Source organism: Sparus aurata, chromosome 17 (assembly GCF_900880675.1).
Source record: "Sparus aurata chromosome 17, fSpaAur1.1, whole genome shotgun sequence".
NCBI classification, from domain to species: domain Eukaryota; kingdom Metazoa; phylum Chordata; class Actinopteri; order Spariformes; family Sparidae; genus Sparus; species Sparus aurata.
The window spans coordinates 9,681,176-9,706,364 of NC_044203.1; the positions used below are offsets into that span (position 1 = coordinate 9,681,176).

The window sequence follows — 25,189 nt, forward strand, 5'->3', positions numbered from 1 at the left end:
AGATCTCATATGGCATTTCTAGATAGCATCTCCGGAGCTGGAGTGTAAATACAGAGCATACAGCGAGCACCGTCCCGTGTTTCACAGGCGTTCTGCTCTATTATCGCGCAGCCTGTGCATAAGACGTAAACAAGACGACGACCAATAAAAGGCAGTTAGCTGCTGCAGGAATCGGGCTGAGGCATCCAGACAATGGCAGCAATCACAGGTGTTTAACAGCCCTTGTCAGAAATCCCTCCTCCTCAGAGGTGTTTTCACTGGGGAAGCGAGGCGTCGTCTCTCCAAAGCCGTCAACACTACAACAGATGAACATGTTATTCGCTCTGGCAGCAGGGCCCAAATATTCATGAGAGGGAAACATGAATTAAATGTTGTGTGCTTCCTGTAAGGAACGTGACAATGCCGAGCTGAATCACCCGATCATCCAGAGCAGCAGGGCAGTTTAATTACTCAACACTCAGGTTACGCAAGTGTGACTGCTGCCACTCAGACCTTGTTTATGTCTTTATTTCTTATGTTAATATTGTACTTGAGCTTCCTGTCATGCAGCTTCGGTTAGCCACAGTTCAAAGGACCAAACCAACAATTATGGAGCTTGTCCCATTGGTCATTATTTGACACCACCTGAGAGTCTCTGCCCTATCAATAAGCATACAATGAGAGACGATAAAATTTGAAAGACTTCAGCATTGCGGGCTCACATACAAAAGAGAGCTAAACAAACAAGTTCATATCCTCTGATTCACCTGATCTTTGGAATATGGGAAGAAATGGGATCAGATAGTCAAAACCCAATGTAAACCTTGGAACAGCACAATTGTCCTTGTGGTGTATTGGTTACCGTACCATATACCTGGCTTGATTCTGGCCTGTTACCTTCGTGCTCCATCTCCATGGCCTCCAACCATCACACTAAGGTAATATGCCAAAATAATCTTGGGCAAAACATACAAAAACTGCAAAGAAGAGGTTGGCATCAAACATCTCTGTGACAATTGAGCAACTGCCTCCGCAGTGGAAGACCATGAGATTTGATTACAAGCTAGGCAACAAGTACTTCTAACCTTGTGTGGAGAATTTCTTTTTTCATGTTGCTATTTGTAAGGTTAAGTGTTAACCTTCAGGCTCACACTGAAAGTGGTTTGAGTGTTTGGAAAAATTGGCAGTTAACCATAATGGAGACATACGGTTACCCGACCACCACTGGGCCTTGGCCTGTAGAAAGAGAGAAGAGGCAATCTTGGAACCCATTAGCTATCGTCTGCTGATGATTTAGCCTCTGTGGTCAGCGGGCAATGTTTTGGGGCTTCCAATGTAGCCAGCAGAATATTTTATAGCGAAAAATGGTTATCTAGGCCAAGACTTCCTCCTTAATGAGCTGGTCAGACGATAGTCGATGGTTTTCATGATGGCATTTCAGCCAATTAGTTCCGGCCCTTTTGTTTACCTGCTTGCAACCAAAGGCCACTCAAATGGAAACCAGAAGCTTTCGATACCGAAATCCTGTCCCTACAGATTCTGCACTTGTATGCAGATATCTGTATATAGAAACTAGAGTAAAGGTATCCAAACAACTTCCAAGGCAGCCTCCCATCTTACCAAAAAGCTTCTTTTGCTACAGGGTCACAGATATTGCATCAAAGGCTCTAGCACTGACACATCCACCACAACATTACCCTGCCATGATAAAAAATAGGACTCAAGCAAAAAAAACATAATCACATCAGAGACACTGTCCTAATTTTAGAAGATAAGCCGCTTGTCACAGCCAATTGTGCTCTTTTATGCATCAGGGTTTTTCCCTCTAACTAATTCAGGAAACCCTGGCCAAGAGTTTCTCCTCACTTTAAGTCAGATTTGTGACCAAAGGAGCCAACTAAATCATCCAAAAAGTGGATCTTTTGTTGCACTGAGAGTTTTATGTAAAGTGAATATAGAATAAAGACCAAATGAGCTCGCTGGATGAAAAAGTCTCCTCGCTCAGTTAATACATGATGTCAGAGTGTGGAAATAAGCCTCAGTATTCCAGCCTAATGCCGTCATGTTAAGACTCTGCAGGAGACAGAAAGCAAAGGGGGTGAGGCTGAGGTGTTGTGGTGCCATCCAGTCTGACACTGACCCGCCGTCTCAACAATTCAACCCACTGTTATTGCCTGGGTTTCTCTCTCAGGACATTTCTACAGGGTGGCTAGTTGTGATCGATGACCGGTGGCGTCAGAGCGGGCTATCTTTCACCGCCACTTCCACTGCCCCCGCTCACGGTCATCTATCCTCTGTGGATGTCTGCGCTGTCTGAGGCCGCCCCGAGAGGCTGGGTGGCCCCGACGACTGATGACCACTGGCTTAGCAGGAAGAACACATCCGTCTGCTAAGCGCTGGGCTCTCTCCTTTGGTCGTTTCCCCTCCCTCTTCCTCCTTTATGAATGCATCTTATTCCCTGGCAAGTGTGCCGTTAATTTCAGGGGCAAGAACACGATGTTGGTGGATTAGGAAGAAAGAGACGGCGAGGGAGGAAGGGAAGAGGAAGGGACATGCATCAGACATGCACCAGTGCTCTCTTCATACAGGGCAATTTATTAAAATAATAAAGCCCGGCCTTGCGCTGAAGGTTGAGCCCACAATAAACCTGACAGAGACACAGAAAGAGGGGCCGTGAGGATGAGGCATTGTCAGGCAAATAAACAAAACAAATGCTCTGCTATGTCAGTGTCCACTTTATTATCCGCGCCGAACTCTTGGAAAGGAGTTAATTGATTCCTTTTAAAGTCAGACGCCGCCATATATTTCATCATTACCGTAAAAAGCCCCTCATGAGTCACTCAGCTACAACAGTGGCACGAAAGCACAAAGATTTCTCTACATAAGCCTCTTCACCTCGACGGGCATTACAATCAAACAGCAAAGCGATACAGCAATGCACTATGGGAGGAAATTAGAGCCGAACGGACATCTTAAATCCAACAAGGATGGCAAGAGGTTTTGCACACTCTCAATCTGCTGTAAAACTGTCCTCACCCTGGACACTCTCCATTTCTCACCTGATATCACCCATTCCACGTATGTATTCCAAGTATGCTAAATTGGATAATGAATCCCCCCCCCCCCCCCCCCCAGGAGATGCACCAGATTAATAATTTGTTGGTTAAATTACGAGCCGGGGACATCATTGCAAGTATGAGACGTTAGCGTGGTTAAGAGGATGCAACCTTTCGTAGTCCATAGGAGTGAATATGAATGAGTTAGGAGCCAATGAAGACATAATTACCTGTGAGAGGGGGAACTCATTAGCAAGAGTCACACTGACTCTGTTAATGAAAGACACTCGAGTGAAATATGGTGCCGAAATATTGGTACAGAAGTTATAATGTAGCGATCCCTTTGGCTGGAAAAATGCTTGGCCTTCCATCATACAATACATCTAATGCTCGGTTGTTTTTTTTGTTATTCTGTCTTTTCTAACACATATCCTATAGGACCGAGCAATAAATCAATAGCTATTATTATGTAGTGCTGGGAAAGAACACAATGTCAGACTTCCTTCCAATCTCAGGGAATAAACATTATTACAAACTTTTATTACACAAGGGATGGCCGGGATGACGAGAGCTGAGAGTTGGATTTTGACACAATTGTACCGTTCTCATAATTATTTTTTCATATACTGGAGTGAATAAAGTCATTTTAACACAGCCAGAGAGACAGGAGGTAAGAAAGCAAACACTGCAACAAGCACATATGACAAAAAAAAGAAGAGCAAATGGAATATTTTAAAGAAAGAAAGGTTGAACATTTTGCTGAATATGCCTCTAGCTTTCTGTCTGAGTCAGATGAAAAGGTTGATTCCATTCTCATGCCTGTAAGCCTGTCAACTATGGACCAAGCGTATGGCAGTGATTAGCCTAGCTCTATAGTTACCACACAGACATGAGAATGATGTTGTCCCTTCTCAACTTACTCTTAAAAAGGAAAGAACATAAGCAAATTTCCCCAAATCTTTACAAATTCTTTCAAGTTTTTGAGACAGCGATAAACCATAAAATGTATCCTCAACAGACAATTAAGCGACTCAAATTCCTGTTGTCAATATCATAGTAAAATTAATTTATAGGACGTATAAATCGTATTTAGTACATGTAAGAACTATGCAGTTTATTGGGATGTGAATGTCTTCAAACATAAAAATATTTTACCAATGCACAATACAGCCTCCATGGACTTTTACTGTCAGTAGTCCATCTGGTTTACATCCCAGCGCTCAGTATATGAAAGTACATGAATGCATATATGCTTGGACAGACAACATGTGTCAATCATGCCAAGGTGGCAGATTAATGCCCACAGGCTAGACATGATCATGTCTGACCAGAAGACTGATATCATACTCGGTGCTTGACTGAGCCCCGACTCCACACAGCCATTACCCAGCATCCTCCATACAGCACGAGTATGATCAATGTGTTGTCATCTTAATTCAATGATGTTTTGAGTCTCTACAAAAACGCAGCGTAATAATAATTACAAAGTGCTGCAGAATTGAAGGCATAACCAGATTTTAGATGAGGCAATAGCAAAAGCAAAGACAACACACTTAGTCTAAATAACCCACTGGAATTTAATAGGGCCAAATTGAATTATCCCATGACAAGAGCCATTTTTAAAGCCTGTTTTCATAACAAGTTTGTCCTTTAAGGCCTGCGTGCGCTCCGCACAGCTGTAACTCTGTAATACTTTGTGCAGCCAGAGTGGAGAAAAAAAAGGAGGCATTCAGACCTGATGTACGTAGCTTCTGCTACCCCGCTTCTATGTGACAGTTTTCCAGATCCTTGCCATCCCAGTGAATGTCCAGAGCAATGACCCGTGTGGAGAAGACAGCGTAGCGCATTGGCCGGCTAAATCCTGTCCCCCAGCTATTCTTCCTCTTGGATAAACCGGTGCATAGCAAACGTGGCCCCGGAGCATGCACAATGCAAAGTCCTCCACGTTCTAATGAGAGCTTGAGGACGATGATGAGGGGGTTGGTAGGGGTCAAGGTGCTTGTGGATGAGTCATATTCATGTCTTCTTTCAAGCTCACTTCCAGCCCTTTTGGCTTGGATGCTTGCTCAGTAATGCCATGTATGTAAAACTATGTAAATGAAGGCGCTTGGAATAATATGAGTTCCTCTTTTTTCTTTTTGTCAAGCCTAACATATTTTGATGGCCTTATAAGAAAAGATCGGAGGCACTCAAGAGAGTAATGATTAAAATGCCTTTAATAGTACATGGCTAGTCTAATAAATACATGCCAATATTTTGATGGCCCTTTATGCTGAAACATTCAGTTGTGTTTTCTCGTTAAAAATCTTAAAAACAGCATTGGAAGTAAACCTACCATGTTAAAAAAAGTTACATTTTGCAGTTTTGGGGGGGGGGGGGGGGGGGTTTGGGTCATCACACTGTAATATTTATACTTATGTCATAGGCTACTTAGGAAATTTCATTTTTTTTCTCTGGTTGTAAAGAAATACTATTTTTATTATTTGTTTCAAGAGAGGAGTTATCTAAGTCAGAGTCCGCACGGGTGAAAAATAATGTACTGTGTCGGACACAGATGCGGATCGGGTCGGACGCCTGGAGAGGCAGGTCGGGCCATCTTCAAGGTGTCACTTATCATCAGTCATTATTAGCGACACAAATTATAAGCATTCATATTTCATATGAGCTCATTCATGCGTGCTTGCGCCCTCCCTGAACTCCCATTCCCCACGCTGGCTTACTTTCACTTTTAAAAATTGCGTCCGTCCAATTTTCCTTCGGGCGTCGGTATCAATTTATAGCGGGTCGGCTCGGGTACGGAATGTCATTTGTGCTACTGTCGGAAAACGGGTCGGATGCGGTGACCCGTGCAGGACTCGGCTCTAAGTGACTATTTTAATCCTCTAGCTAATCATCAAGCTAAATATCCAACATGCTAGTTAACGTCAAAGACTGCGGTGGAAGACGACGGTAAAATATTTCCTTTCTCTAACAATGGATTTATTTATGCCTGAATTTTTAAGATGTGGCTGTTTTTTTTTGCCGTGGCGGTGCGCCACAGTCAATTACATGTAGGGGAAACCTTGACCACTACATGGAGAAATGAATACTGAATTTAAATACACTGAACTTCTATTGGAGAAAAAAATCATGCCTAAAATATTGACTATAGGCATCTTCTTTCCATGTCAATTTGCATCCTTATCTAATATCCAAGTTGGTTCAATTGGTTATTCCTCTAATAAATCACACATCATTTATTAAAGACCGACTCAATATGATGGAGAAACCTTATATCAAATCTGACTGAACCTTTGCATTGGACTTGTATGATAAGAAATACATGGAGAGTTTTGTTGTAATGAAAATACTTAAAGGGATATTCCGGTGTAAATTTAATCCATGGTCTAAATCACTGTGAAACTGTGTTACACTCCCTCTTGAGAGATCAAGTTAGCAGACCACTAATTTACGGAGTTTTATCAACCTCAGAAATGACCGCACAACAACAATAATGAAGTAAATGGGTCCAAATATAAACCACCACCAAAAAGCCACAAATAATGCTCAGAACAGCACCAAACTTCAGCAACAGTGCAAAAAGGGTCTCAGCACATAGTCTGGGGCATCTAACCTCCGCTAGCTTAGCTGGATTTCTACTGAAAAGCTGACTAAATGTACCACTCTTCTGCAGCAGCTTCCTGTTGACGGGAAGTCCCGACAAGTCGATTACCAAGTGCATTGGAGTTCCGTGGCTTATGGGTGAAAATGTATGATTATTACTCCATGGAAAAGCAATCAAAGTTCATATGTGTCTTACCTGCCAGTTTATAACAGTTATTACCGAGAGCGGACAGGGAAAAGAACGGAATTGAGCATTTCTAACCGCACTCGGTAATCGTCGCGTCGGGACTTCCCCGACCCGGAAGCTGATAGAGGAGAGTTAAAGTCTGTTTTTAGCATCCCAATAGCTTCCCTAGCAAAGCTAGCAGAGGTTAGATGCCCCAGGCTATGTGCTGAGACCCTTTTTGCACTGTTGCTGAAGTTTGGTGCTGTTCTGAGTATTATTTACTTTTTGGTGGCGGTTTATATTTGGATCCATTTACTGCAGTGTATTGTTGTCGTGCGGTCGTTTCTGAAGTTGATAAAACTCCGTAAATTAGCGGTCTGCTAACTTGATCTCTCGAGAGGGAGTCTCACACAGTTTCACGGTGTGTTAGACCATGGATTAAACTTACACCAGAATATCCCTTTAAAGTCAAAGTTTTGACATGACTGTTTTTTGGAGTACACTTGGTAGATTTTTGCGGAGGTTTGCATTTACATCTTACGGTCATCCTCCTCAGTGGATGTGGGTCTATAGCTAGCTTGATCTTTCAACTGCTTGTCATGGTCTTCCTCTGAATTAGTAAATGAGATCTCCTGAGGAAGATTGTGAGGTATGGCAGAAAGCCATGGCGAAAGCCAATGAGAGTGAGTGAGTTTTTTTATTTTTTGTACAAACTTCCAAGATCAAGAATGAACTCCCACACTCAGTTTTAATAATACTTCAGTTGGGTGTCATCATTGATACTGAACATTTTCCAACATGCAAACACCGTTAGGTTTGTTTTGATAATAAATTATTATTAAGGATCCACATTAACACAACTTGTGACACTTAAGCAGAGGCCTTAATATCAGATTTAAACTAGTGCAACTAATCAGTTTCCATTGACACTCCATGCTTCTGTAAATTCAATTAACTGTTATACAAATATAATTTATAACTGTGTAATGGTTTATCTGCTCCTTAGAGGCATTGACTTATTTACTCATTTCTGAAAAGAAATAGTGCTTTGCACTGGCTGACATCACATGAACAGGGTTTTTTCAGTCTTTTAGCACCAATGCACATACATTACATACAGGCAAAATAGAGTTGTGTTTAAATAACACAAGCCCATAAATTCATGAGTAAAACGGAAACAAATATGAGCCGTTACTGTGAAGTGGCAGATCTTATTTTCCCTGTGCTGTACAGTGAATCAATAGCAGGGGCCGGTGCTGGCGTTCGACAGCAGAAAACTGCTTACTCTTCATTTGAGCTATATGTAATCAATCCTAGCCGGAGGATGGCCAGAGCCCTTTCCAAACTAAGTGGGGAAACAGTGGGATTACTAGCTCTGTGGCATTTATAAATTGAGCCCAACGAGAAGAGGACCACCAAGAGACTCCCGGTCAACGTAATTACACCGGCAGGCCAATAAATCCGACCCACAGATCTTTTACAGTAGCACTGCAGTAAATCCAGCAGTGAGCCTCTTCCCTTACATTGCTTTCCTCCACTACAGAAAAAAAAAAGGAAAAAGAAAAAAAAAACATTAATGTTTTTGTTGCTGTCTAGTAAAAAAAAATAGAAAACGAAAAAACACTGTGGCCTTGGTAGCTACAAATCTCTGTGGCCTTTGCTTTCGGCCAAGCTGTGATTCAGTGCACTGTAGAGATTTAGATCTACACAGTGTTGACTCTTACACATGACAGCACAATGAGCTGTGCATAGAGTTCTACATTTAGTACCTTTGAAAAAGGTGACTGAAAAGCTCTCTTGAAGTCCATCTAATATTATTTCCTTTTCAAGACATGGACACACAGGAGCAGCTTACAAGCAAATAATCGATGTGTCGTCCCTGAGGACATTAAGAAAGGACACATGTCACACAAATAGAGGCCATTTGTTGCACAGCTAACATCATACCGATCTTCATGACATTGAAACAGCCTGAGGATAAGTGATTCACATATCCCAGGTATGTCTGCATGTGTCTTGCATGCATAAGTCCATGCACGGATATCACAAATCTTGACCTCTGCTGTAAATGTTTAGCAGCCACCTTTTATACTTCTCTGAAGATTGTGAGGAGCTAGAGGCTGCACCTCCTTCCATTTTGACATTGAGTTACAATACAAAAGTCAATTTCCGAAAATTTGGCCGAACGTGGATGTTCACCTTAATTCAGTCAAGACTCTTCCTCCAGATGCAATCTGGTTAGTGGAAGATTGATGGAGCCAGAGAGCACCATGTGCTTGTTCATCCTCTCTTGGGGGACAAACAGGGACAAGGCCAGGATAAATCAATCAGGGAGCCTCTCTCCGGCTTCCTAATATGGCAAACCATCTCTGGTCAGAAACACAGCGTTATAGTCATGCTGTTTCCATTTGCATCACCTGTTATCTGCTATTATTTGTTGCTGTGAAAGACGCAAAGGTTCTGGACAGCAGCACAGAGCGGTGATTAATTCTGCAGAGCAGCTAGTCTCGTCTGGACAAGAACGTGGAGGGAGCTCGGAGAATAATAAGCGCAGAGTAAAAAGTCAAAACCTGGAAAAAACAGAGGTGACATTCTCTGCCTGTGACCAAGTTAGTGTCAAAGTGCTCCATTGCTATCTGGGGACAACTCAAACATATTATTAACCTTTGCGGAAATGGTTTCCAAGCCCTCCCAGGTTCCGGAGGAGCGCAAACGTGTGTAAGTGCTTCCACCTCCGTTTTATTGCCATGTGGTTATTAAAGCGAGCTGTGTATGGGGACACATCTACACAGGGACAACGAGGACACTCTTGTCTGTGTGCTACAACTCCATCAGACCTGTGCATGAGCTACACCAGAGACACCTGAAAGAAACAAATCACGGCTTTTTGTTTACCAGCGGGCGAGATCCAGACATATCAGATAGCCCAATTACAGTTTGCAAGAACAGCCACCTCTGGTGCTATTTTATGTGAATGCAGCCCTCGAGGCACATTGTTGTCAGGCTTTTCTTATCAACACACAGTGTAGACTATGAGACCCTGTAGGCAGTACCACTTTCACAGGATTAACTGTGGAGGTTCTTGTACAATATTACCCAGTCTGCCTTAACTCCCCAGAGTGTGCCACGCTCATGTGCCTTTTGTTATTGTAAAGACTTAGAATTTGAGAAACATATCTAACTCGCAAGGGACCCACATTTCAAGACTGCATCAGGCCATAATTTGACGTATTGTGGAGCATCTGTGGCACAGGAATGTCCTTGGGCAAGACACTGGACTCCCTGGTACCTTGCACAGTGTGCCTACTGCCACCAGTGTGCGTGTGAATTGGTGAATGAGAAGCAAAAATTGTAAAGGGCCTTGGATAAACGCTTTATAAATACGGTCCATTTTCATGCTGGTATAAAGGTCTGCACCATTATTTAAAATTGGTGCAAATAAAGCTCTAAAATGTCATTCACACTGACGACAACACTTTGTGCAATACAGACCTTTCAGTTGAGGACAGATGTCAAACATCGCACGCCGGTCCGTGTTGACATTAAAGGCCCAGTGAATGGATATGTATCGCTGGTTTTCATTATTTCATTGTTAGATGTGTTTGCACATGGATGAACCTTCGGGTGTCAGGGCTCAGTGTCATGAGGGACCTGATTTGAATATTTTAAGTTTCTACGTAAGCCGACACCTGTGGAAACACACCAGTGAGTCGTGCTAATATACAGCTTATGTAATGTAAGTGAGAACAAAGGTAGACCTGCAGGCTATACTCAATTAAACCAAAACTACCACCCTCCAGTGACATTTCATATCTATTTACTACTTGAAAATGACATTAATGCAACCTTTAGCAGTCATTTAGGGGTCCAGGTCCATTTTGGATCTAAAAAACAATATGGAAAACATTAAACATATTACTATAAGTTGGCACTGTCTGTCAGTTTCGCTGGTTAATTGACAAATACTACAAAACTATTTTTTTTTCAGCCATCTATCAAAATCGTAACACTGATTTCCATAAAATTCCTTCTTCACTAGCTTTGTTCGACTGCGATTGAACTGTATTTGTTAATATTTTAACAAGACCAAGTGGATTTGGCTTCATTTTATTGGTCAGAGGCTGATGTAGCATACTGCATCACTGCCTCAATTTGATTAAGTTGCGAGTCTGCTAAAGGTGTTTTCAGAATCATTTTCAGGTTTTAGCGACAGATCATGTACAACCATAAAGCTAATGATAGAACTGTAGCATTTCCGGCTTCACAGACAACAAAAGGTGATTACAGATCTGTAGTGATGTATTGAAGTATTTGCTTTTATATATGTTTAAGTGCAAATGTTAGATACTGGATCTGGATTTTGATAAAACTCCAACTTTATGTCACATATAGCTGCAAGTCTTCCCTTTAAGTCAAGCTGTAATCAATGGATTTTACTGCACGTGACCATGACCAGTAATCAGTTAGCCCTGGAAATTTTCAGTAACTTGTCATGTCTTACACCTGGACATCTTGGCTTAGCTTTATGGCATTCAGTAACAAATGATTTGACTTTTAATGGATTTACAGATTTTGCAAACATGCTAAAGGGCAGCAATTCACGATTGTATTCATTATCAAATAATCATTTAATTGTTCATAATAGTGAAAAAAAATCCCATCGTTTTTTCCCAGGTGATGTCTTAAAATGGTGTTTTGTCCCACTAGAAGTCAAAAACATATAGATGCTCAATTTACAATGCCATGTGACAAAGAAAGGCAGAAATCCGACACATTTAAGAAGCCGATCTCTTGAACTAATCAGATTCAATGACTAATTGCTTTTCATCTATAGACTACAAATAGCTGACCATCTCTTCTTAATGGTTGTTGCCTAACCTAACCGACAAGTTGTCATCTCCTGCTTTGTTGTTGTTGTTGTTGTTGTTGTTAACTCAGCTGTTGCTAGGGGACAGGAGTGAGGATAAATACTGATCTATGGAGTGAATATGCAGTGTCAAACAGTGACGGAGACACAGAGAAAAGGGGAAACCAGAGACCTTTATAAAGACAGGAAGACAGAAAGTGAGGACGAGACGGAGAGAGACTGTGTGGGAGGAGGTGAAAGTAAGAACGACTCTCCATTGGATTTGTGGTGGGGCTAAGCTGCCTTCTGGTGCTACGTGACCAGCCTATACCGCCAAGGCAAGAGGGCTCGGGCTTATCTCAGCGCGCACAAGCAGCTCTGCTGGCAAAAGCACCGTGGCATGGCTGTGGGTGCTGCTGTCAGAGCGTGACGGGTAGCTCTTACTCTCTTCCCCTTCTCTCACATTCACTCCATAATTCTCTCTCACCCGTTCACCCCTCCCCCCGCCCCCTTTTTCACTCATTCACAGTCTGCATCTCACATGGTCTGGAACAACAGCATGAAAGTGAGTGAATGGGATATTTCCACTTGTCTGATTTAAATGCGAAGCTAATGTCCAAAAGGATAAAGGCAGTGGTAAAGTGCTGCTAAAACACTTTTCTCCAGACCACAAATCTCTTTTAAAGTTTTGCTGTGAACTGTTTGAATAAATTACTTTCGACATCTATCTGAAATCAGTTCTTCCAACCACAAAGCCTTATGGAAGCAATGAATACTGTCTTCAAAAATGACATCATTCATACAAATCACCAACTGAGATCCCCAAGCGTTCAGAACTAGTCCTACGTCAACTATATTGTTCTGAACGGCCACTTTAGAAGGCAGAGGGGACACTATATTGTTCAAATGAAGCAGAGATAATAGTACATATTCTAAGTCAGTCTCTTCTTCTGGAGGACATTCATTATATTTACATGAGAAGTGAAAAAAAAAACAGAAGAGCAAACTCCCCCAAGGCTCCTTTCTTACCTTCTCACAGCTGACCAATCAAAGCGAGTGTTGGATGTTGGATTTGTAAAGTTACAGAAATGCTCGGACAACCTAATCCGGAGATCAAAAAAGGTGTGGGGGCCACTGACCATCCAACAAGAAGCTCAAACTGGCGCCTTGAGAGTCCACAGCTCTGAGTTCTCTCAGCTGTGCTTTGAGGTAAATGCTAAACATCAGCAAGCTAATCCAAAATGTTATCACAATTCCTCCGGAGGGGACCATGAATATCTGAACCAAAGTCCATGGGCTCCAATAGTGGATGAGATACTTCAAGACTGGGCCAAATCAATGGACAGGTTAAGTGACATTGCCATCTCTAGTTGCATCGGTAATGCATTTAACGTTGTTGACCGAAGATAAGCAGCCTCAATTAGTTGTTCAATGAAGAACTGCAGGCGACCAGCTGCACATCTTCAACTTCTCAGCGAGGTGACCGACTCCTTTTCAGTCATTCACTTTTTCAGGTTTCCCCATTTATACTGGATTAAATCTGAAATATTGCCAAAGAGGCACTTTTACTGACTGAAATCGCTAGTTTAATGTAATAACTTACTGAAATAAGATGTCCATAAGATCTGCATTAAGATTTGGCATTAGCTAGTGTCACATTAGCTAGTAATCAAGAATCAAGACATAATTCTTCCAAATGTACTGACATGACGTTAGTAGCTGCATGTTATATTGTGTTGGGAGCTTATTCACCAGGTCCTGAGATCTCAACAGATAAAAGCTGAGGTTGCTTGGAGCCACATGCCATTTGTTGGCAATATAAACAACTAAGTACCGGCTATATATGTCTCACATACAGTACATGTTATTCCCTTACCTTACAATTGCATCTCTCTGGCTGGTTAGACTTTAAGTGGGACAGATGATCAATGGAAAACGGCCACAATTACAGATTGATGAAAAAGCAACCATTTCTCTGGAGCGGGTGCAGTGCTGCCGTACTTCACCTTAGTATAGTGACTTGTTCCATTTAGAGACATCACATCAGGACCTTAGTGGGTATTTTATCCTCAGTGGCCTACACATGTCACTGTGTTCTTCTATCATTCCTTAAAACTGACTTCTGCCATCAAATCATTTATAGACTCCAGCACTCAAACTTAGCACAGTCCAAGCGAACATGTAGATGTGGACAGCCGACATGGCATCACTATAAAAGGCATGTACTGTACTCACTAGTTTCAGCCACACGTTCCGTAAGCCTTCAGAGTGGAATATTCTGACATTTTTTGGGCATCAAAATAAAGGTTGACTAGCAAATGGAAATTCAAATCATCAAGAGAATATTGAACCAAGGCCAAACACAGCGTTTTCTCCTTTGAAGATGGTTACAGATATGCAAGTTGTCCTATTTCCAGAGAGAAAACAGAAAGGTGTCTCACAGTGGCTTATGTGTAATAGCCACCCCTGGCTAGGATCTGGATGTGTAAACACAAGAGACATGCCACCTGAGACAATTTCATCAAACACAAAAAGAGAGCAACAGCGGTGTACCGCCTGAAGCACTGGCTATAACTGTCAACTGGCATAGTGATTAGCTCTTCACGCAACATCACGCTGTGACTATCGGCTGCAGCCGAATGCTGAAAACAAACTGATTCAAGGACAAGAGCTCAATCTATGGTTCCACACTCAAGCAAAAACACGAGCTCCAGAAGTAGGGAAGCAACAGGAGGGTGACTTAACTTCCAACCTGACACTTCCTTCAATCTATTGAATAACTGCTAATTTAATTCCAGCCCACAAGTCCCTTTCAGGAAACTGCATATCAAGCAAGGCTTGCTGGAAGCCTACAGCCAGTTAGCGTATTGCTCCCCCAGCAGCGGTTCATCCCCTCTTCGACCCTGCAGTGAAAATCCAATGAATAACTAACAGGGGAATAATCAGTCACATGGTGGCGGGGCAGGGTCCACCGCTTTTGGGGCGTTAGGGTACACACACACGTGTGGTTCTGTCTTGTTTATTAGCATTTCCACTGTCAGCTGCTGTAGATACAATGCTGCGTTAGCAGAGTCAGACCTGTTTCTGCCTGCAAGCCACGCACACTCACTAAGGTACCGGTGCACATCAGCACATGAGTGATTACTCTCGCACGCACGCACGCGACCGCCACAGTTTTACAAGTTCTAGTAGATTTAAGCATCCTGAACACCACTGATATAAAATACTGGGACAAAACATGATAACAAATTATTTGCTTTATAGATTGTAAACTCAAAGTCTTACAGGTCAAACTCTTTAGAAAAATGTCCTGTTTTGCCATGAATATATTTGTTATGACAGCAAAGCTTCAATTAAACATCCTTTGCTTGTACATTTATGTATATGTAGGACTTCTGCTGTCTCTCTCTTGCGGAAATAAGTCTGAAGTGGGCATAATGTGATAAAATGCCTCTTCTCAAGACTGCAGCCAAGGTTGTTGCCACAGTTTGTAGCAATCTGTTGGTGCTGTCCGTCTGTCCTTGAGACAGATTACCCTTCTGCCTGCACCCTCCGGTCAGACACACAGGAAATACATTAGAGGATAACAAGGTAGAGAGTGTGAAGATGGAGAGAGTGAGAGACAAGGTAGAGAGAGGGTGGAGGGAGAGAGAGACGGAGCGAGACTAGTCGAGAGAGCAGAGGAGGATTGTAGAACAGAATGACAGTAAGAGCAGAAAAAACAGGACGGGGGGGGGGGGGGAAGAAGTTGTGGAGGGATGTGAGGAGGGAAGAAGTGCAGCAGCTCTGCTCTTAAAAGCCATTATCTGCAGCGACGCGCTACGACGGCTCTCCCTTCGCGCCCATACACAGACATCTGCGGGAGGACAGTGGCGTATCTCCAGCCTGCAAGTGCTTACCTAATGTAGTCATAAACTGTTTCCATACTTAACTTTAGTCTGCCAAAACACACAGAGAAGCAGACCCACATGCACTGTATATAGGCACAGAGAGCATGAGTCAGCCTCGTCAAAGAGACAGAGGAGCACTTGTGCAGCACATATCGGATAAGAACATTGTGTGATGTAACAGTTTTCAAATGCACTCATTGTAGGCAGGACCAGCGTACGTCACATTTAATGAGACTACAGCTACGGAGACGATCGGATCATCCGCTGTTAGGCCTTCTTGCTGGCCCGTAGAGCTCACAGTGGAGGCTACAGGCTGACTACAATGATGTAAAGGTCAAACATGGCGGCGGGACTCGGAGGCTGTCACACACAGAGACGCCGAGGAGAGCCGGTGTTAAGTGTCACACCCTCTCGGAGAGCAACGCTGCAGGCATCTGGGAGATCACAGACACTGTGGCCTCTCCTCTGCTTTCTCTTTCTTTCAATTTCCCTCCTTTTCATATCCTTTCTCTTCTTTTCCTCTTATTTGCCGTGTTTCCCCATCTTATGCTTTTCTCTTTCACAGTTTATTTCGTGTCCTTTTCTGCATTTTCTTTTTTATCCTTTCCATTAAACTCCCCTGCACTTACACTCCCCTCCTTCCTTTTACCTTCATTTCCCTTACATCCCTCTTTTCCTTCCCTGTGCTTCGGCTCTTTTATTCTCATTTCCTTTCCATTCTGCTAATTTCCTTCCTCGTATACCTTTCTTTTCCTTCCCTTGTGTCTCTCTTTTCCTTCCCTCCACTTTCTTTTATCCCCCTTTCCCTGCCTTTCCTCTCCTCACATATGTCTTTTCCTTTTCTCTCCTCCCTTTCTTTTTCGTACCATTTTGCTCATTTCTGTCCTTCCTATTCCCTTCTTTCCTTGTGTCCCTCTTTTCTTTCTCTTCCCTCTCCTTTGTACTCTTTCCCTCCCCTCCCCGTCCACAGTGTAATATACAGTAGATTACAATATACTTTATAAATGAGTCACAGTGACAGCTTAAACATGGCCCATCTTCCTCCTCTCATGACGCTTCCTCCCGTATTTGTTTTGCTGAGCGCGCCCCGAATGACGACTGTCACTCATCAAAGCTTGCGTTGCTGCTGCTTCCCTTCATTCAGAGTGTGAGGGCGCTACAATGGCTGCGACAAAAGGAGCACGCTTGTTATAATGAAACGCCGTGAACTTATCAATCGCTGCTCCTCCTCATACAGTAGGTGAGAACCGCGCTTGGTGTCACCGTGGTGGGAGGCTCATCGCTCGGGTTATTAAAACGTCGCTGGCGAAATGTGCTGTGTGCCTCTAATGACAGGTCTGTCTGAAGCCTGGCAGACAGCACAGCAAGCCGCCTGCCACATTATTACTATCCCATTAGAATAAATTAGCATGATCAGCCCTCTAGGAGCAGCCTGGTCTGGGTTTGACTATATAAAAACGCCAAGGGGCTTCACTTACTGGATCCCATATAGATAGGCGCTGGAGAGACGGGACAGTCACTAATCAACGTCTCATTACGTGATACAACAGCGTGAATGAGTGACAGATGCACTACTTCTGCGGTCATATGGTGAAAACTCTGGCACTGATCTTAACGTGGTCTAACTAGACCCATGCTAGCCAGAGCAAATGATGAGCTGCGATGACTCACGCTTTAGAGGCTTGTACAATTTGTTACTCTGCAGTTAAAAGCCGTAAAAGCACAATAAGTCACAGTCGCGTTCATTTAATGGCTGAACGACTGTGACTTCCGACCCCCGCGCTTTTAAAAAGGGCCCGCAGTTGCCAGTGAACGGATAATGGAGAATAAGAGCGGGCTGAACCGTCAACAGTCGCTCCACCCGTCCTGCCGAGCTTTTATCACACAATTTCCCTCATTGATTATCGACGACCAAACTGATACGAGTGACCGCAGATCAATCCGATCTCCTGTCGACGCCTGGCCTGGGGAGCACAGTCGATACGTGGTGACTCTGTAGAAAGCTTATCAGGGTGTGACACCAGCAGCACACAAGTGGAATGACACGGCGTCGCCTTCCCTCCACTCTCTTCCCCCTCAGCGATTTCAAACGGTGGCCTACGACTCCACGTGACATCGCGCCCCTCGCGGCCCCCCGAGACGCCGCCATCCATGGCAGAGCTGCCACTGCTGCAAAGTTCTAAGCTGCAGCACTGATTTACATGACTAATTGCGGACCGCATGCTCAAGGACATGCTGCGAAATTCTAATTATCCAAGAACTCTATTAAAGCTGCAGTCTGGAGTTTTGAGAAAAATTGGACTTTGGACCACTTCAGAGCATCCTGAGCACAAACTAACGTTATTATAACTGCTCGGTCACTTGAAAGACACTTTTGCTAACCAGCAGCCATAAAGACAGAGCTAAACAATGGAGTTAGCATACAAGCTAACAAACTAGATTCACCAACATACGTAGCTCGACTGCAACATCGTAAGGCAATATGCGCTATTGAGAGTATAACTGTAACCGCCGCCACCATAGCCTTGTGGTTAAAAGAGAGAATGAAACATATATCAAGCACGGGTCCTTACTTGTCCAGCAGAAAAGCGGCCAACTCTGCTTCGCTTTTGAGTCCTTACAAATCCCGCAGCTCCCCTCCACCTCTGAAATGACGCTCAGACATTCATCCACGTTTCCTCTCTGGCTCGGCCCAATTCTTTGTTTTTGCACTGCTCTTCTTCGTCAATCTTCTTATTTCTTCTTTTTGACGTGGGCAATGGTTCGGACTTTCTTCTGCTCTGTTGCCTCTGGATAGATCAGCATGAACTCGGCTGAGATGCTTTGGGTATCAACTATCCATGTTGATGACACTTTCTCGTTTTGGCTGGAGACTGAAGTCATGAGCCGTTTTTCTTTAATGCACCTCATATTTATATTCACCCACAGGTGGTTAGAGCTCTCAGTCAACCTCCAGTATGACCTAAAATCAGACGGAAACCACCCAAAAGGGAGGGTATTGCCTTGGGTCCAATCAGAATTGCTCCTTAAACGAAGATATGTCATTTCAGCACAAGCTCAATGGCTAAACTACCGATAAATTCATCTGCTTATGGGGAACAGGCAAGAGCGCAATCCGTCTAAGCAATCACTATAATTATGCAGGATCATTTGGTAACCTGTTTCTGCCCTAATTCATGCGATTTGGCAGCTGCTGATTAAAAAGTGAGCAACTTAAACGCAGTAACTATTGGGCTTACAATATTACAGAACAAAGGGTCTGTTTTGATTCCCATTTATATCTGTTCATTATTACCTGTGACACGAGGTCTAGTTGCAGTCTAGTAGTGCTCATTGCCACAATCTGATTCCCCAACGTGGACTGATCTAATTCTGATGATGATGTCACCAAAACTGTCCAAAGAACAGGGACTTAAAGCATCTCAAAGGAACTCGTATATGTTGTTGATTCTGCTAGCCAGTGAAAGGAAGGCATAACATATTCTTAAAAGGAGACCCATTATGCTTCTTTGTTTATTTCCCTTCCTTCAGGGTTTACAATGTAAAGCCCACACAACCACACAAATGGAAGCTCCTCGCTCCCACAGAAAACACTGCTCATGAAACGCCTCGTCAGTAGTCGAGCCTCTAATTCTGCGACATTTTCAACCTATTCTGGTAGCAACCCAAAATAAAATCTGGAACCTAAAAATGAGCATAACATGTCTTCTTTAATACCATTTCTCATTTTCAAAAGCAGCCATTTTTTTAAAATTAAACTTTATATAAAAAGCCAACCTTCTTGTAGAACTGTAGTTTGCTTATGAAGGTCAATAAGCTGACACAGCTTCATAATTGTAATAAATCACTGACCATGAAAATAGAAGGCAACATATATCATCATTTTTGTCAACTCTCACTTTCTTGCCAATGGCATCGTTCGTTCATTTTGGTTTTTTCGCATCCTGTCATGTTCTCACTTTTTTCTATGCTTTTCATTTGTTTCCGCGGTACTATCAAGCCACTGTATAGGCCTGAAACAATAAGCCTTTTCAACTGTGGGTTTCCACTTGAGTTTCAGATTTATACATATATGAAATGTTAAAGACCTTGGGTGCCAAATTCAGCACGACATTATTTGGCGTCGCTGGAAGCTTTGGAGGGTTCATATCCCTTTGTGTCAATATTTGCCTCTGGCGGCTGACACAACACTGATTGCAACTTTTGAAAAGTTCAGGAAAGTTTTTGTATTGGCAGGCCCAAGATCAGCAGCGACAGCAGTTTGTTTAGAATACATGTAGTTGTGGCATGCATTAAGGGTATATCAAGGAAATGGAGCTGGGGAAAAAAAGAGGCACACCGGAAAGTCACAGCACAGCAACAAGCGCCAAAGATGTCGCCTCAAATAAAAAAGAAATCAGTCAAAAATAGGATCTTGAGATTACCTTCAGTGGTGCAGCAGCATTTAAAAACCACTTGCTTGCGTGTTTCTCCCTGCACGTTCCCCCGTTTCTAACCTTGAACCGAGCAGCTTACTAACTCAATCACATCAATGAAGCGAACAGAGATGCACTGCATTTATGAGTTTGGAATTAGTTTATCTCAAACTCATTTCATCATCTATGAGAAGTCAGCTCCCTCAAGTGTACTTACTCTCAAAGTAGCAACCTACCCGCCGACACAGAAATAAACCCGCCGCAGACAGCTGGCTCCCCCTTCCGCCACCTCAGCCACCAAAAATAGGATTCATCACAGGAGTAAATCTCATCAGAGTCACGTAATTAAAATTTGTAGGCAGGAAATGAATTAGAAGTTGAGGAACGGGGAGAGACGGCCGCGGATGTGACACGGTGAAGTTTGCCCGAGCAGGAAGTTCATGTCAACAGTTCAGAGAGTGCGTGAACTTCAAATATCCCCCACACCCACACACACACACACACACACACAGAGTAATAAGCTTTCCCAAGAATCTCATTAGCTAATGCACTAATATAATAATTGCACACCGAAATCTATGAATTATTCTAGTAAATACACTGAGGTTGTAGCAAAGGCTGACATCGTGTGGTTAAAAAGGTTTCATTTAATAAATAATGTCTTGTAGGCAGTTCTATGATTACCTAGCTAACCTGAAGTTCAGAGAAATTAAAAGTTTCAAGGAGAAACATTATGCTTATGTTCATAATCTTAATTTTGGTTATTATTAACATGGTAGTTCATGATTAAGTGCATCATTGACACATTTGTCTACTCATACAGTCCAGTGCTGCTGCGCTGTATTCCCCCTCTGTCTGAAACGTTTTTGGCTCCCGTCTCTTTAAGGCCCCCCATCTTGAATGCCTAGTCTTCTCTGACTGGTCAGCTTACACATGCCTGACCCAGCACCACCAACAACAACAAAAGAGCAGCTGTGCCAAACTGTATGTAGCAAACTAGCTGATTGCCATAATTAATAATTAAATTCCAACTTTAATGTGCACAAAAACTGATAAAAAAAATCACTGAGGTTGTTGGTTTGAATCCCTTGACCAGCTGGGAAACTGAGTACATGTATGTCGAAATAAACTTTTCTGCTACATAAAAAAACCCCCAAAGCAAATCCCTGCCCCGCGTGCCAGTTACCTATGGTGTAGCCTCTCTTCAGCTCGCCACAGCGCGGGCTGCGGCGCTGGGAGTTGGTCGTGTTGTTTTCCTGCACGGCGAGGACGGCGGTTGTCTTGGCAACAGGTGGTGCAGCCTTGTTGAGGGGCGAGGCTGGCACCAGAGTCGGGGAGAAACCTTGACTGGCAATATCCACCGACTGAGACTTCTTTTTCAGTCTGCAAGGCAAAAGCAAATCACAGAAGCAGAGCGCATTAGTGTCGTGTTGATATGATTGAAAACTGTGGTGCGTGCCAGCGACCTTCACCGTTCAAGGGCAGAGGAATCAAAGCCTATTTGCATCCGCGGTTGTCGATGTCACAGAAATGTAACCGCGCAAGACAATTTCTGCAGTGGCAAGGAAGTTGGGAGAGAGGATCAATAGGCTAATCACACTCTTGTTAGGGGTGAATTTATTAGCATCTCTCCGCTCGCCCAGTGCTGAGACTTCTCTGTGGTAAAAAGGGATGAAGCAATATCCAATATCCCCCACTGGAAGGAGGACAGTTAAGACTTTGCTCTCACTCAGTAATAACCCGAAGAGCAAATGCTGGTGCTAAAGCATAGTAGTCTGTGCTGGTGGAAATGTAGCAGGTGTTTATTTTAGCTTCCCTTTTTACGGAAACATGGATGGTTTACGAGTGGTCCACCATGCCGCAGAAAAGCCTTCAACAAAGGTCTCATGTAACTCCCACTTTGGTTTCTTCACTCTGGCTGCATATTAAATTCGGGATCCAATTCCAGGTTCTTGTGATCACTTTTAAAGTGCCAGACTGTCTACGTTAGAGATATACTGCTGCTCTACATCACGTTTGATGAGGCCTTTTTTGGTGATTCCTCACCTCAGGCTCGAAACAAAAAGACGATGCTGTGCCTTCAAAATGATGACTTCTGAAATGTGGAACTTTCTCCTTTCGGACTCAACACATTTAGCATTCAACAGTTTAAAACAGACATTGACAAGACATTTTCCTCCTTTATTTTTATTATAACTTTTTTTTTTTTCTTACACCTAACGTTACAAGATTACTGCCATTGACACTAACTTGTTACATTACTGCGTTACCTAATGAGAAAAGTAATACATTAGAGTATTTTAGAGATATCAAAAATGACGGTGGAACCCTGTTGCAACTTATCGCACATGTCGGTTCTATTGTCCAGACGGTGTGTATCCAGCTGTACACGAGTCCTTTGAATGTATTGTCCCTACTGTCACTTTCTAGCCTCTTCACGCTCCGTAGTCATTAACTCTGCAGCCTAGATATAGGAATGACAGACACAATATATAATTTACAGCTCTTTATTCTGCTACCAATCTGAAAGCGAACTGGCCAGAGGCGTACAGTATTAGGCACAGCTGTTTCAATGGAAAAAAACTACAACAAGCACATATCCTCCAGGCACAACATGTGCTTCACCGTGCTGCTGTACTTATCCTTTTTCGGCCGAAAATTCTAAATATTGGGAATGTTTTCCACAACGTTAATGCTGTCCTCTCTGCCATCTGGCCATCTGCCACTGAATTACCTAGCTACGCATCAGTACTGACACAACTGTAGGTCTACCTTCTGCTGGCACGCAGCCAGTAGGAGATAAACAGTGACAATGCTTCAGGGCTTTTAAAAACATTTTTGTGGTGACAAAAAGAAAGGAAAAGACAGCAATTTTGAACCAATTAGTTTTAAGAAAAACTAACAAATTAACGGATTAATGGGAATCTCAGTCCTCTAAAAAGGATTACTTTATAACAAGTTACCCCAACTCTGCAAGTAATGCATTTTAAAATAGTATATACCTTCTACCTAAAGACACCGTTTGGGCATACAATTTTTCAAGTGTATTACCCACAGTTCAAAAAGACTAGATGAGTTTGGGTTTGGATTTAGGTGTTTCCTTTGCTAGCAGTGGCTAAAGTAGCCGACATGACTTGAGGCAATTTATGGAAGTGGACTGCTGACGTAAAACGTATCAGAAGGTTCTGGGCTGGCTGACCGAGGTCAAATCAAATCTGCCCACGACATCTCCTCCAAGCCAATTAAAAGGATGACGAGATCCTGGGTTTGGGTTTGGACAGTTTATAAAGGAGTCCACTGGGCTAATCTGAACAGGTAATCCCAACACACTCAGAAGCAGGTCTATCCACTTACAAACATACAGCACGTCCTCACACTTGCTCGTGCACACACGCACTCAAGTAAACAATCTGAGTAAAATAAGGGGAAAACGGCCGCTGAAAACACTATTTATCTAGAGTCTGAAAAAGTCCTGAAACAGCAGTACAAGATTCCCAGCCCTGCGCCTCCTCGCACACACTTTCAATCATTCCAGCAAAACTGCTGAAGCGAACAGAATCTTTCTGCCCATTTCACCCAAGTGCCCATCCCCTGATGGACCAAAGCGGCACACATGACATAGTGTCTAACTGGCTAATGAAAATGCATAATCTCCATGGAAATGCTGTCTATCACAGCCTGTGTGTTCCTCCTAAATTGAACAAACCTAAACGGTTCGGAGGAGTGGGCAGAGCTGTGAATAAACACCAGGAGAAATTATGTTCTGCCTCACAGAAGTGTTCCCAGAAGTCCATTTAGTTAGGAGGAAAAAACACTCGCTGACTACTTTCTACACATATATCCGCTAAGACTGAAAAAGCCCTTAATGGACTGCGTTCCTCTTTTATTTTTATTGATTTTTTTTTTCTACCTTATGTTCCATCCTCTCCTTACAGAAGTGCGTGTGGTGGAAGTTTTTCCCAAAGCTAAACAAAAGGCACAAGAAGTAATATGCCAGATTGTGCTAATGACTATTTTGAGGAAGCTGCCTGCCTGTTTGGATGGCACATAATGAGGTTGGAGAATGAGTGAGAAGTAGAAGAGACCTGCTGCTGCTGTTAATGGCTGTGGAGGAGGACGAGAGAGAGAGAGAGAGAGAGAGAGAGAGAGAGAGAGAGAGAGAGAGAGAGAGAGAGAGAGAGAGAGAGAGAGAGAGAGAGAGAGAGAGAGACTCAGAGACAGAGATAGAGAAAAGCTGTGTGAAGTCTATCTCCACTCCCTTAGGAGTTGGTACTAATTACTGTCTCATCAGTGGAGCAGAAGCCCCTCTCCTAGCTCTGTTTCACTGAGCTACAAGGCCAAACGCTATCAAAACACTGCGTGTGTGTGTGTGTGTCAGAGATCAAATGAGAAGGGAAAGACAGGATCCTGGATCAGTATGTCAAAGTGTGTGACCCACAAATACAGGTGGAAAAAGAATGTGTACTGTGTGCGTGTGTGTGTGTGTGTGTGTGTGTGTGTGTGTGTGTGTGTGTGTGTGTGTGTGTGTGTGTGTATAAACAGTGCATCCACGTTCACGTGCTCATTTTCTTATGGCATGACAGTCGAGTTCAGTCCAGTACCAACTGGATCCCAAATGGAATTCTTCACAGCCATGTTTCTGACAATTAGGTGACAATCAGGAGTCAACTTAACAGTAAGATCATGCAGCACGCATTATATAAACAATAAGGAAACGCTACAGCATTTTGGAAAAGACAAAAAACAAAACAAAAACACCCGTTACCCAAAATTTTGAATGTCTTATTGTTGTATCGTTGTATTGTTGGCTGTAACTCAGTCAAAATAACCGTGATATAACTTCCATACAGTCCTTCAGAATGTGAAAGTTCTGAGATGGGTTGGAATAGAAAACGATGTACATCTGAGTAAATGTTGCATTATTTTCTAAAATCATGTTAGAAAATTAGAAAACAATCCAAGGGGTAACATGTTCTTGCAAAACATGAAATTGTGATTTCTTTCACGTTTGTGTTTAAAACGTATCTAAAATCAGAACGCTCGGTTGTTACACGGTGAAGACAGAGGGGAAACTAAAAGCATGACCCGCTCTACAGTGGCCGTCAGCTGAAAAGCCGAGAAAGCAACTGGCCTTGGACTGTTAATGACCACTGACCCATTCTGAGACTTCTGACACTGAGACAAGTCAGAGATGAACCAAAACTGAGGCAGAGCACTGCGGCGCTGGTCATGCA

At 43.0% G+C, this 25,189-nt stretch overlaps 1 protein-coding gene across 6 annotated transcripts in view; it reads right to left on the reverse strand.

Annotated features, from left to right (window-relative positions):
* Window positions 1–25,189, reverse strand: part of oxr1a (oxidation resistance 1a) — a 169,462-nt gene that overhangs the window by 73,506 nt on the left and 70,767 nt on the right. For all 6 annotated transcript variants that reach the window (XM_030394578.1, XM_030394582.1, XM_030394577.1 and 3 more), the window contains one exon: window positions 21,142–21,338. In XM_030394578.1, coding sequence (XP_030250438.1) covers window positions 21,142–21,338 — 197 coding nt within the window. The remainder of the gene's footprint in view (window positions 1–21,141; window positions 21,339–25,189) is intronic.